General features: G+C 43.1%; 1 protein-coding gene across 1 annotated transcript in view; it reads left to right on the forward strand.

Annotated features, from left to right (window-relative positions):
* The window catches only part of maco1a (macoilin 1a), a 65502-nt gene that overhangs the window by 18420 nt on the left and 32307 nt on the right, over nucleotides 1-14775 (forward strand). Inside the window, exon 4 of the mRNA XM_060904694.1 lies at nucleotides 3772-3895. Within this exon, the coding sequence (XP_060760677.1) occupies nucleotides 3772-3895 (124 nt within the window). The remainder of the gene's footprint in view (nucleotides 1-3771; nucleotides 3896-14775) is intronic.

The following is a 14775-nucleotide window of genomic DNA, read 5'->3' on the forward strand; positions in this document are numbered from 1 at the left end:
CCTCAGTTCTGTCTGTCTAATAGGGAGTATCAAGTATTTATCCTCTCATGGATCATCATAGAATCCGAATCAGAATGCTGATGGCTGCATTGTAGGTGGCCGATAGATGTCTAAGACTACGTTCAGACTGCAACCTGAAACGATCCATATCCGATTTGTTGTGAAATCCCATTTTTTTGTTAGACCGTTCACATTACCAATTATATGAGACTTGTATGCGATCTCCAATATGAACGGAAAACGACCCAAAAGTGTCCCGCATGCGCAAATTGACACGTAATAAGCACATCTACGTAACACGTAAACAAAAAAAAAGCGCACTCTTCATGTTTAATGATTTTTTTTGTTTGTTTGTTTAATTATCTGGTTAGTGTTAAAGTGTGAGGTCTCGTGTGTGTTTTTGTTTCTGAACTGAAATGAAAACGTGTAGCCTGGTAACGAGGGTTGACTCCTAAATGTCTCTCTAATTTTTATATAAGTGCACTACATGTTACTAGGAAGTAATGGATTTTTAAACTCTATATAGTGCACTCGAGCTTCAGTAGGCAGTCATTTGGGATACGGCCGCTGTATTACCAAACTCTTAATTCAGGCTTAATAATTTGCACATATTTATTTCGTCATATTAATAAACTTTTTCTACATTTTTATAAATATTTATTTAGATTGTTTATAGCCAGCTGAATTCTGCAACTTCTCTCAGCGCTGGCTCAAGGTGCAGAAACACCAGCGCAGTTTGCTATGGAGATGAGGCGAGACCTGGCGATGTGGTTTTTGTGGCGGCGGCGGAACTCACACAATAATCTGATTAATGTGGGCAGCAGACTAATGAGACCGAAGGTGTCAAATTACTGGAAATTTCCAGAACAATCTTATAATCTTGTAATACAGGATGGTTTAAGTTATAAATCAGTTATAGAAACTGTTTTATTTAATCAGGCTAACAGATCAACATCCAGGTCCCTACCAAATCCACCATTAGCTTGATCAATTCTATAAAAGTCTATTTAAATTCTGAAAACTGTATAAATGTTGTCGTTTTCCACCAAAGAGGCGGGATTAGCCAACGCAGAATAGTGACGTTTGTCTCTTGTTGATGACGTGTAGGTCGCATGAATGCGACCTGTCCGGTCAGACTGCAGTCGCATGTGAAAATAACGGATATGCATCGGATTTAGGACCACATATCCAAGCGGCCTGGGTCGCATGTGAAAAAATCGGATCTGTGTCGTTCAGATTGTCAATAACAAATCGGATACAGGTCGCATATGGGCAAAAAAATCGGATATGGGTCGTTTCAGGGTGCAGTCTGAACGTAGTCCTAGACACCCACCTCTGTTCAACGATGGTCGTTCCAGGTTGACAAAAATGAACGATCCTCTCTGGCTAAGATGAGATAAGACATCTTAGACATCTTAGCCAGAGAGGATCGTTCATTTTTGTCAACCTGGAACGACCATCACTGAACAGAGGTGGGTGTCATCGGCCACCTACAATGCAGCCATCAGCATTCTGATTCGGATTCTATGATGATCCATGAGAGGATAAATACTGGATACTCCCTATTAGACAGACAGAACTGAGGATGCCTTTCGGACGAGAGGCGAAACGTCTTCAAGACTTTTCAAGCAAGTCCAGTTGCTCTCTTCTACCAACCACAGATTACTATGTACCTGGATGACTGAGTATCTTCACAGATATTTAAAGTGCATATCACGGGTAAATTCAGGAGCGAGATCAATGTAATTCTCCTATTTTATATTAAACTTTGGTCAAATATCCGTCACATTTTGTGCAATTTTTTTTACCTTGCGCAATACCAGAAAAATTCAGTTGAAATCGAGCCATTTGAGGCGAATTGGTCCGCCTCTGAAAAAACTTGGCATTTGGATTTCCCGGCAAACATTTGATTTTCGTGACGTCGCGTGCGGGACGCCTCCCTCTGAATCCTATGTCAGCGCTGGTTTGTTTATGAGAAAACGACCTGCTGGTTTTCTGCAAATTTCTTCAACGTTATCGCGTAATTATTAAGATGGTTAACAGATGTATCGTAGGATGGTGTAGCAACACCAATCTTGATGGGATTAGTACTCATCGTTTCCCAAAAGACCGGACAATGAGAGAGAAATGGGAGCGCTTGGTCTACACAGGCTGTGCACTGAAACTGTGCAAAGCTCTCGCAGCCTGCTGGCGCTTCCACAGGTGACGTCACGAATCTGGCTCCAGACTCGCTTGGGATTTTTCCAGATGCGTTTTGTTATTTTATTTTTTTCTGCTGTAGACAGATGGCCTTGTGCAAAATTACCCTTCTGGATGAGTGTGTAAAGGGACATACTTTCATATAAAAAAAAAAAAGTAATATGCTGCTCAGATACAAACTTGTTTTTTTTTCCTGTAACATTTAATTTTGTGCTGGAAAACGGATGTTTGGACTCTAAAATGTTTTTGTACAGAGTCGATAACTTAGAAGCCTGTCCATCCATCCATCCATCCATCCGTTATCCAGAACTGCTTATCCTGTGCAGGGTCGCTGGAGCCTATCCCAGCTGATTATGGGCATGAGGCAGGGTACACCAGGTTATCACAGGGCTGATACAGAGACAACCAACCATTCACACCTACGGTTAATTTAGAGCCTCCAATTAACCTAACCTGCATGTCTTTGGACTGTCAGGGAAACCAGAACACCCGGAGGGAGAACATGCAAACTCCACACAGAAAGGACCCCATCAGCTGCTAGGCTCGAACCCAGAACCTTCTTGCTGTGAGGCGACGGTGCTAACCGCTACACCACTTGTGCCGCCCTAACGTCTCATCTCATTATCTCTAGCCGCTTTATCCTTCTACAGGGTCGCAGGCAAGCTGGAGCCTATCCCAGCTGACTACGGGCGAAAGGCGGGGTACACCCTGGACAAGTCACCAGGTCATCACAGGGCTGACACATAGACACAGACAACCATTCACACTCACATTCACACCTACGGTCAATTTAGAGTCACCAGTTAACCTAACCTGCATGTCTTTGGACTGTGGGGGAAACCGGAGCACCCGGAGGAAACCCACGCGGACACGGGGAGAACATGCAAACTCCGCACAGAAAGGCCCTCGCCGGCCACGGGGCTCGAACCCGGACCTTCTTGCTGTGAGGCGACAGCGCTAACCACTACACCACCGTGCCGCCCCCGCCATAACGTAGAAGTCATAAAATGGAAATCTATACCAAAGTTTGTATGAAATGGAAAATAGGTTGCCGAAGACTTTTGCACAGTGCTGCATGTTCCACGTGTACATGCTTCAGTATTGTTCTCCAATATAGAAAATAGTCAAAATACAGAAAAACCTCTAAATGATTCAGGGTGTACAAACTTTTGGCTGGTACTGTGTAAAATAACTTTTAACATGGATACAAATTCTATCTCACGAATTATTCATTGCCTTTTTTTTTATTTATTTGTATACGCCGCTCCAAATGGAACGCATTTCCTTGCTTTTATTTCTGTTTTCCCTTCACCGTCACATTAAACATTTAGCACGCGTGCATAGTTAATCCCACATTAAAATAATTACAAGAATTATGCTCCTGATTCTCTAATAGTCAGAAGTGGGAAGATGATGTATAGATAGATATTAAAAAAAAAAAAAAAGGTTGTGTGTGTTGCTTGTTGTTGCTAATGTGAGCGCGCTGCCTGAAATGGAAAATGGAAATCTTTCCGTTGCTGCTCAGGAGAACGAGTTCGGCTAATGGCCTTGTTTATGTTTACGGTTCCTCAGAGCGAGGCGTGTGCCTGCCTACGGTCTCCCTGTGGATTCTTTTCGTCTATATCGAAGCTGCCATCCGATTCAAAGACCTGAAAAATTTCCACGTGGGCCTCTGCCGTCCCTTTGCCGCTCACTGGTAAGGCTGTCTGATGCAGTTCTGTTAAAGATGTGCTTTTGTTAAACGTGTGTGTGTGTGTGTCTCTGGTTGGGGTTATCTTGATTAGTCATGGATGGTTACCCCGATGCTGCCCTCCCCAAAATATGCACTTGGGTCATCTCCACTTCTTCAGAAAAGCCTGGTCATCCTGTCTACTCTTGTATATTTGTGCGTTATGAGTTACAGCCTGTTTGAGAGTGGGTGTCGGAAAATCCTGTTTGTTCTCCGACAGTCTGACCCTCAGGAAAAAAAAAAAAAGATACCGATGAGTCAGGAGGGGATGATGAAGTGTGTGGCATTTATTAACAGCTATTTGCTTCCAACAAACAAAACAAGATGACAAGTCGTAGAGAGGCGTCGCAATCTACTGCATACAAAACAAACAATACCCATAATGCACTGCACCGAAACGTCTGACCTTTTTCATATTTTTTTTACTCTTGAAAAGATGTTATATTGCTGCGACTCCGATCATGTTCCTAACTTTGTCCTACACAATCGCATTGAAGAAATTGTCACTGCTGATCAGAATGAGATTTTATTTTAATTTTTTTGGATAAGCAGTAGGGCTGTAACGATATGCAAATCGAAATCGCGATACGCAGAGCCACGATCCGTATCGCGATACAAGAAGGCAGAATCGCGGTACACCCTTTCAAACTTCTCCTCAGCCCAAAAACAGAGGCGCTTCCGAACTTCAATTTATGAATACTTTACTTTTTATTTAAATTACATTTTAAACTTTTATTTTTTATATCTATTAGTAAGTTGTTTTTTCGCCGACCTGCGACAATCTTCTGCGAGTCACGCAACGTCCACACTCGCCACTGGCAGAGCATTCATTTCTTTTAAGCGGTCGCCATTCTGGTTGCGACGCGGGGAGCGAATCTGTAAACAAGCAGCTCATTGGCTGGCTAGGTGTGCCACAAGCCAATCACAATCACTTGACCGGAAAGGCATGCAGTGTTGCCAGATTGGGCAGGTTTAGGTGCTTTTTGGCTGGTTTTGAACATATTTTGGGGTGGAAAACGTTAGCAATATCTGGCAACACTGAAGGCATGTCTGCTTGGGCGGAAGCCTTCTGCGGCAGTTACATTTTGACACGCGAGCAATGTTTCACCATAAAAATTCCGTAATTTCCATCTGTTCTCCGCGATCACAGAAAATCATTGGCCCTATGAGAGTGAGACAGTGAGAGAGCCACCCCCCCCCCCCCCCCCCCCCAAAAAAAAAATCTTAACGGATTTACACGATTTGGAAAAATGACTCTTTCAGAACCGAAAAAAACAGAGCTTCCGGCTCAACAGTATTATTTTGAGAAATAAAACAGTCTTTGGATATACATTTGTTCATTTTTGCATACATATTACTCATTCTCTGCAGTGGTCTGAATTATTTGTTATTAAATAGTTAATATAAGTAAGTAAATGTTAATAAGTCAAATTTACTACTTTTAAAAACATTTTTAAAAAATCGTGGGCGTATCGAATCGTGGGTCAAAAATCGTGATACGAATCGAATCGTGAGTTGGGTGTATCGTTACAGCCCTAATAAGCAGTGCCTTCACAGTAGTCACATTAGGGTTTTTTGCTCAAGGAGCCACCTTTCCTTGCATCTACTACTCACCTTCAGCTTAGGATAGAGTGATAAATATTGACAGCGTGCACTCGCTGGTCATTATACTCGGAACACCCATACATCCACCTGTAGCTGTTTTACGCCGTTCTCTAATCAGCTGATCCCTTGACAGCAGCACGATGCAGCAAATCGTCCATCCATCCATCCATCCATCCATCCATCCATCCATCCATCCATCCATCCATCCATCCATCCATCCATCCATCCATCTTCTACCGCTTATCTGGATCCGGATCGCGGGGGTAGCAGCCTAAGCAGAGCAGCCCAGACTTCGCTCTCCCCGGCCACCTCCACCAGCTCTTCCGGAGGAATACCGAGGCGTTCCCAGGCCAGCCGAGAGATGTAATCTCTCCAGCGTGTCCTGGGGTCTCCTCCCGGTGGGGCATGCCCAGAAAACCTCCCCTGGGAGGCGTCCAGGGGGCATCCTAACAAGGTGCCCGAACCACCTCAACTGACCTCCTTTCGATGTGGAGGAGCAGTGGTTCTACTCCGAGTCTCTCCCGAATGACCAAGCTTCTTACCCTGTCTCTAAGAGAAAGCCCAGCCACCCACCCTGGGGAGAAAACTCATTTCTACCGCTTGTATCTGCGATCTCATTCTTTCGATCACTGCCCACAGCTCGTGACCATAGGTGAGAGTTGGAACGTAGATGGACCAGTAAATTGAGAGCTTTGCCTTTTGGCTCAGCTCTCTCTTTACCACAACAGACCGGTTTAGCATCCGCATCCCTGCCTCCGTGATCCTTCTGTCCAACTCCCGTTCCCCCTTACCCTCACTCGTGAACAAAACCCCAAGATACTTAAACTCCTCCACTTTAGGTAGCAACTCCCCCCTGACCTGGAGTAGGCACTCCACTCCGTGCAGATACAAATCAAGAGCTTCAGTTAACCTTCACAATGTTCAAACATCAGAATGGGAAAAGTTGTGATCTCAAAGAGTGACTTACTTTCACTGTGGTATGGGTGTTGGTTTGAGCCAGATGGACTGGCTTGAGTGTTTCAGAACCTGCTGATCTCCTGGGGTTTTCACACAGAACAGTCTCGAGAGTTTACACAGAATGGTGTGGAAAAACAAAAAACATTGAGTGAGAGAGCAAGGTCAGAGGAAAATGGACAGATTTGTGGTTCAAGTTTTTTTGCCAGGAAGGATATAGTAACTCATAGCAACTCTTTACAACCGTTGTGAGCAGAAAAGCATCTCAGCATGCAACAGCAGAAGAACACATTGGGTTCCAGTCCTGCAGCCAAGAACGGGGATCTTAGAACCAAGAACAAGTGTGTGTGTGTATATAATATTGACAATGTGCAAACACACGCTTATACAGAGTTTTCATTCTAAATATTTCCTTTTTATTCGTTTATTTTACCACCAGCTTGTTCACTATTAAATGGCTGATTTAATGCTGTGGTACTGATGAAGCTGTAATCCCTTTAGAGCAGGTTATAATGTTTATCACACTGAATTTCAAACCCAAACACATCTAGAAGCTGCTGTTTTGAAACACCTCGGTGTCACTGCTGCATTCAGAGCTGTAAGCCAGCTAAAAATACCCAACCCTCAGCCAATCAGAAACACTCACTGATAAAGAGCGAGAGGTTGATTAACACACACTTGGCATGGGGAAAATGAGCTCCAAGTGAGCACGAGCAAAGTGTGTGGAAGAAAATGGTCGTGTTTAAAAAGCCCAACATCCCCAATGAGCTACATGCGCTCAGACCAGCATCATATGAACTGATGTCGAGAGAAAAATGTTGGCGAAGGAACTGTGGTTTACAGACCCCTTGCACTGACGTCACATTTACGTTAGCAACCGTTGCTACCCTTGTCCTGGGGGACAAGCGAACTTTATTTATATACTGTTCACATAACGCGAACAAGCAAAGATGTCTGGCATCTGTTATTGTCCAAACAGCTAAAAAAGTTCTACTACCGGATTGCTTGGATAATCTTAGTCAGAAATGAGCAAAGGATAGATTTATGCGGAAATTAGAGTTTATTCACTGTTATGATCTGCACAGAATTACTTGAAACGATTGGAGTGATGTAGATTTGTGGCCAAGCATTAGCTGCATAGATGTTGGAATGTACTTTTTTTTTTTTTTTTTTTGTGGAGTCCCTACACAGAAAAACTTATAATATTTCTGCATAAATATGACCTAAAACATGATCAGATTTTCATACAAGTCCTAAAAGTAGATAAAGAGAACCCAGTTAAACAAATGAGACAAAAATATTATACCTGGCCATTTATTTATTGAGGAAAATGATCCAATGTTACATATCTGTGAATGGCAAAAGTATGTGAACCTCTAGGATTAGCAGTTAATTTGAAGGTGAAATTAGAGTCAGGTGTTTTCAATCAATGGGATGACAATCAGGTGTGAGTGGGCACCCTGTTTTATTTAAAGAACAGGGATCTATCAAAGTCTGATCTTCACAACACATGTTTGTGGAAGTGTATCATGGCACAAACAAAGGAGATTTCTGAGGCCCTCAGAAAAAGCGTTGTTGATGCTCATCAGGTTGGAAAAGGTTACAAAACCACCTCTAAAGAGTTTGGACTCCACCAATCCACAGTCAGACAGATTGTGTACAAATGGAGGAAATTCAAGACCATTGTTACCCTCCCCAGGAGTGGTCGACCAACAAAGATCACTCCAAGAGCAAGGCGTGTAATAGTCGGCGAGGTCACAAAGGACCCCAGGGTAACTTCTAAGCAACTGAAGGCCTCTCTCACATTGGCTAATGTTAATGCTCATGAGTCCACCATCAGGAGAACACTGAACAACAATGGTGTGCATGGCAGGGTTGCAAGGAGAAAGCCACTGCTCTCCAAAAAGAACACTGCTGCTCGTCTGCAGTTTGCTAAAGATCACGTGGACAAGCCAGAAGGCTATTGGAAAAATGTTTTGTGGACGGATGAGACCAAAATAGAACTTTTTGGTTTAAATGAGAAGCGTTATGTTTGGAGAAAGGAAAACACTGCATTCCAGCATAAGAACTTTTTTCCATCCGTGAAACATGGTGGTGGTAGCAGGCTTTCGTCTAAACGGGGGAACAGGGGCGCTGCGCCCTCTTACTCTCGGCGTGCGCCCCCTTACCAACTCCGTGAAAACATCCCAGCAACACTACGTGACAATGTGTCTGATTATCAAATGCGTTATAATTGCTCCAAGAATATTCCAATCATAGTAGATACACCGCCAGACGGTGCAAAAACAATCCGAATTGGCGTTTTCCAGACTGAGGCGCCATGTTGTTTAGTTGTTTACTTGTCGCGGCTGCTCTCGTGAGATTTGACATGGGTTACATACAAGGTCAGCTGACTTGTAGAGCGAGATTTCTCGAGACTGAATGACCTTTCACCCACCGGCGCGGGAGCTTTTGACAGAAGTAGTTCGGGAGTTGTTTTTGTTGACACTTGGGCATTTAAAGATGTCATCCCGCGGCACGAAGCGGAAGAAAGCCAAAGACTGTCCGGGGCAGAAGAAGATTACTTCTTTCTTTTTCAATGTTGACAGACAATTTGTTACAATTTCCCTCTCACATAGCCTCAGAATGTCCCATTGGAGCATTTTTCAAAGGCTTTGCACGGCGGGGGGGGGGGACAACCGGCACCATCCCCCCCCCGCTTCGCTCCCTTGCCATGGTGAGCGCCCTCTTACTAAATTTTTCTAGAAAAAACCCTGGTGGTAGTATCATGGTTTGGGCCTGTTTTGTTGCATCTGGGCCAGGACGGCTTGCCATCATTAATGGAACAATGAATTCTGAATTATACCAGCGAATTCTAAAGGAAAATATCAGGACATCTGCCTGACATTTTGCTGCATAAGGGGGTCACACCAAATACTGAAAGCAAAGGTTCACATACTTTTGCCACTCACAGATGTGTAATATTGGATCATTTTCCTCAATAAATAAATGACCAAGTATAATATTTTGTCTCATTTGTTTAACTGGGTTCTCTTTATCTACTTTTAGGACTTGTGTGAAAATCTGATGATGTTTTAGGACATATTTATGCAGAAATATAGAAAATTCTAAAGGGTTCACAAACTTTCAAACACCACTGTGTGTGTGTGTGTGTGTGTGTGTGTGTGTGTGTGTGTTTTATATAAAAAAATCATGGTTTTCCCCAAAGCATTTTAGCGTATCGGGCCCGATACGCTTGCTCTGCCTGCCAATACACTTATGGCCCTTTTCCACTACCCTTTTTCAGCTCGCTTCAGCTCACTTCAGCCCGACACGGCTCGCGTTTCGACTACCAAAAACCAGCACGACTCAGCTCGTTTCAGCCCTGCTTAGCCCCTAAAACTCGCACGGTTTTGGAGTGGGGCTGAAGCGAGCCAAACCGTGCCGAGTGAGGCTGGGGGCGTGAGCAGACACTCCCCTGTGCACTGATTGGTGAGGAGGAGTGTCCTCACATGCCCACACACGCCCCGCGAGCGCGCTGGGATCTGTAAACACCGTAAACCCGGAAGAAGGAGAATTACGAATTACGAGAATTTCTGAAGCCTTATGCGCCTCGCCTCATCTATACGCTCTTGCCAGTATCTGTCCGCGTTGTCGGTGACAACAAGCCACAGCACCAAGACCAGCAACACTAACGACTCCATGTCCTCCATGTTTATTGTTTACTATTCGGGTCGTGAGACTACCGCTTAAAAGCTCACTGATGTCACTGTTTGCGCTGCTTAACGACATCACCTGACGTCCACCCACTTTCGCTAACTCCACCCAATGTGTCCACCCACTTCCAGCCAGCACGGTTCAGCGCGGTTGTAGTCGAAATGCAACTCCAACAGCCCCGCTCAGCTCGACTCAGCCCAACTCAGCACGGCACGGCTCAGCCCAACTCAGCCGCGTTTGTAGTGGAAAAGCGGCATTAGTCGCTTTAGTTAAAATCCGATATGTTTAGATTTATACCGATACGTTAAATTTCCTACCCACAAGTAACTAGATACATAGGAGAGCAAATAACAGATCCATTTACATATTGATTGATATTTGTGTTAAACAAGCACTCTTATTTTTTTTTTTCCAATGTTTGTGTTGATTCTTTCAAAGTAATATGTCCGCGTGGTATGATGTAAACAAACTGTAATCTGTTGGCTATGTCAAGATCATGTGTTCAAACCGTCCAATAAAAACATCGAAAGAAAAGGTCAGATGTCCCGGAATTTTCCGATTCATTATAAGCGATCTCATTGGCTGTCGATGTTGTCCCCCACCAGACGGACAAAGCCGACTGATTTTAATCACAAAAGTTTGACCTAGTCTATTATCATTATGGCTTCGATCAAAGATTGGTTGACTAAACGTCAACAAACCCACGTGAGTGATGGCGCACAAAACCAGACAACTGTCACGACAACGAAAACGTCGTCAATTTTGATCACAGCGACTGGCTCAAAAAGCACTCGCTGGACAATTTGATCCACATCACCATGGATGACCACGAGATGGGCTATGAGAGGGTCGCCCAACATTGGGCCAAGCAAAAGCCAAGGAGAATTAATCTGCTTTAAAGGAGTAGAAAACTTGCAACACCAATCACTTGTACAGGAAGGGACAGAACAGGCTATACTTCCTGAGGAGGCTGCGGTCCTTTAACATCTGCAGGAAACTCCTGTGGATGTTCTATCAGTCCGTGATCGCCAGTGTCCTGTTTTACACCGTGGTGTGCTGGTGGGGCAGCACATCCAAGAAGGACACATCCAGGCTGGACAAACTGATCAGGCGGGCTGGCTCTGTGGTCGGCATGAAGCTGGACTCTCTGGTGACGGTGGCAGAGAAGAGGTCTATGGACAAACTATTGAACATCATGGACGATGCCAGTCACCCTCTGCACACCGTCATCAGCAACCAGAGGAGCCTGTTCAGTGACAGAATGCTCCTTCTCAAGTGCAGGACGAACAGACTCAAAAACTCCTTTGTCCCTCACGCCATCAGACTGTACAACTCCTCTCTGGGGGGGAGGAGGGGGAACAGGAGGACAGAGGACGGGAAGGAGCAGTAGCCTCGCCTAGCCTGACAAAAAGCAATACCGGACAATGTGCAATATAATGTGCAATATAAAGTGCAATATCTTTCCTGCTCTCCCCCTTCCCCTCTTCCCCATATCTTATTCTTTTATATTTGTATATGTAAATACTTAATTTATTTTAATTTATCGAGAAGTTTTTCTCTGTTTATCTGTAATGATGCTGCCGGAATCTTAATTTCCCTGAGGGAACCCTCCCAAAGGGATCAATAAAGTTTTTTATCTAATCTAACTTAATTCATTAGTTTGGGTTTGCAGAAAGATTATGTACTCATAAACACTCTCACGAAGTGAAGTTGTCCATTTAACAAAAGACGGCTCCGGATTCTTCTTTTGTTAAAGGGTCACAGTGACCTCACACTGCCAAATACGCTTATCGTTATTCGAAATTATGCTATATTTGACGCTTATTAACGAATTCTCTTCATGAATGTGTTAAGTACATAATCTTTCTGCAAAACTTAATTCATTCATACATTTAAGTTTCTTTTCCTTTAAATATGTTTTAATCTTAATCTAGTCCATTTAATAAAGTGCCAAAATTTAAACTTTATAATGTGCAGTCGCCTTACTTTTCTTTGCAGTGTATCTTAGTTCTACATATATTACGGTAATTGGATCAGAAACATTCTAAATCATTACAGTTCTAGTAATACAGTGACCTATTTTAAGGTGGCAGTTCAGGTTCAGATCCCTTTGTGATCAACAGGAGGTCATGATGATCGATTCTCTTCATTGGATTGCATAAGATGGAGCAAACCACTGTTCATATTTTCATGCGCATTTTTGTTACAGCACTACTTGATCATAGATAATTAAGTGCAAGGGATCCCCGTAGATTCTCAATCTATCATATACCTCAGTAATGGGCAATTCCATGTAAATGTCAACCTCACCATGCAAAAATAAAGCAACATGTAATACATCAAAACCACTCCCAGAGATATCACCTAGGCCTGTATTTTACAGATGTGAATAAGTTGAACCAATTTGTAACCAACCTAATGTCACTGTCAGTCTTTCTTTCTTATAATGTAAAACCCAAGCTAAAATCAACTTTGATCATGTACAATTCTATATTATTGCCACAAGCCACAGAAATGTATGCTAAAATCCACAAAACAGCAAAACAATAGCCATCCTAAATATTATTTAAGAACTTTGATAGTTTTAGCTGATATTTAGAGAGTTTTTCAAAGGGTTATGGTGGTTAAATTGCTGATTTTCTAAACATATGCCATGTCTATTTCAGACGCGTCACATCCATTACGGAATTTCGTCACATCCATAACGCTGACTTTTCCTTCCGAAACTCTGCATGAAATACAAAATATTTTAAACAAAGATTTTTTAATATTCACCTTGGACCCCTCTATCAAATGGATATCTCCATTTCGACATTAGGTTTACAATTTCACAGAGTTTGATAAAAATGTACAGTTACCCAAGAAAAGTGATACTTTTTCTGTCACATCCATAACGCATCTTTTATTGGCATTTTCTGGCATGCCCTAGATGTACTATGGGAATTGTTCTTGTTCTATCACTTCTCCAGTATGGTACAGCTTTAAAATATGCAACACCTGTTTAAATACTGGGAGACAATAAAACATGCACTGGGTCATTTGTTGCCATTTTGAGTTCAAGTGTCACGTCCATAACGCTGGAATTGCTCTAATCTAGAACAAAACAGTTTAACTTGCATGTTGAACTTTTAAGGTGAAATTTCGAATGTGTATACATTAATACTATTTAGGTCAGAAATCATTGAAACACTGGTAAAATCTATCCTATAATCATGAATCTAAAACCTCTGAGACCCTGAAAATGCACCTGAGAGCATCTATTTGCAAAAAATTTTCGAGGGGGGCATGCCCCCGGACCCCCCTAGTTTCACTTCATGCCTTCGGCATTCGCTTTCGTGCCATTGGTGCTCAATTGTCTGTGTTATCATGCCAGAATTTAGGGCGTTAATTTAAAAAAAAAAAACTACAAAAGCAAGAACAACTTTTGTGTAAAGACTTATTTTCTCCTGACGTCAGCTTTTAAGGCCCGGTCCCACTGGCCGATGGACACAAAACGTATGCAAAAAGGACACAGCGGACGAGCAAAATTTCGGGGGTGGCTCTATCCGTTTTCATCCGCTCCAGAAATGGACAAAATTGGCGAAAATTTGCGAAAACAGAACGGAAAAGAACGGACGTGGGTAGTATATAGCGGGGATGTTAAACGCATGTTCATAGGAAGCCTAGCGGATGAAAGCGGATGGAAGTGGATGACAGCTCCGAAGGGGTTACCGGTGATAACTGAGAAGCGGACGCATAGCAGAAAGAGCGGATGCATAGCGGATTAAGGGGATGCATCACGTACGCCTAACGGAAACAAAGGGCATGTTGCGCGGATGTATATCGGATGCAGACCGATTGTCCGCTAGTTGTCCTTCTACATACTCTAGACATACTCCAGACATCCTCAATATACGAGATACATCCCAGATATAAACGCTTTGTCCGTTTTGAATACTTTATATACGAGATGCATACGCTTATATCCTTTCTATTTCCGTGCTACTAACGATGACTAGACGTTTCATGTACCTTATCTTTCCTCCCTCTTTCCGTTTTCAGCTGCAGCGGATGTGAGTTGCGAGGATGCCCAGAGGATGCAGAGAGGATACAGCAGACGTTTAACGGATGATAACGGACATAGAACGTTTGTTGCTCGTATATGTCGCGGATTTACATCGTACACGGCGGAAAGTTCATCCGTTCTAAAAGTTTTGTGCAGCTCAAAACTTTTTGCGCGGATGAAATCACAGTGGACGGATGCTCGATGGATAGAGCGTATGAAGCACGTATGCAATGAGTACACAACGGATGCATAGCGTTTTCCAACGGATGGCAAAGATTTTTTTACGTTTTACATCCTCTTTGCATCCGTAAGTGCAGTGGGACCGGGCCTTTAGGAACAGAATGCTGCGAAAGCCAAAGCATTTACCCTCAAAGGACTCCGACCTGAACTGTGGGCTAGATTGTATTCCGTCCCGGCCCTCCACGTCTCAACAACCCCACGGACATCTAGTTACACAGCTATTTACACTCTATCATTTATATATGAATACTTATTATTGTTAAAACAATATCTGAAGTGTTATTTGTAAAATAATAAAATATCTTAC

This window comes from Neoarius graeffei, chromosome 22, assembly GCF_027579695.1.
Source record: "Neoarius graeffei isolate fNeoGra1 chromosome 22, fNeoGra1.pri, whole genome shotgun sequence".
NCBI lineage: Eukaryota > Metazoa > Chordata > Actinopteri > Siluriformes > Ariidae > Neoarius > Neoarius graeffei.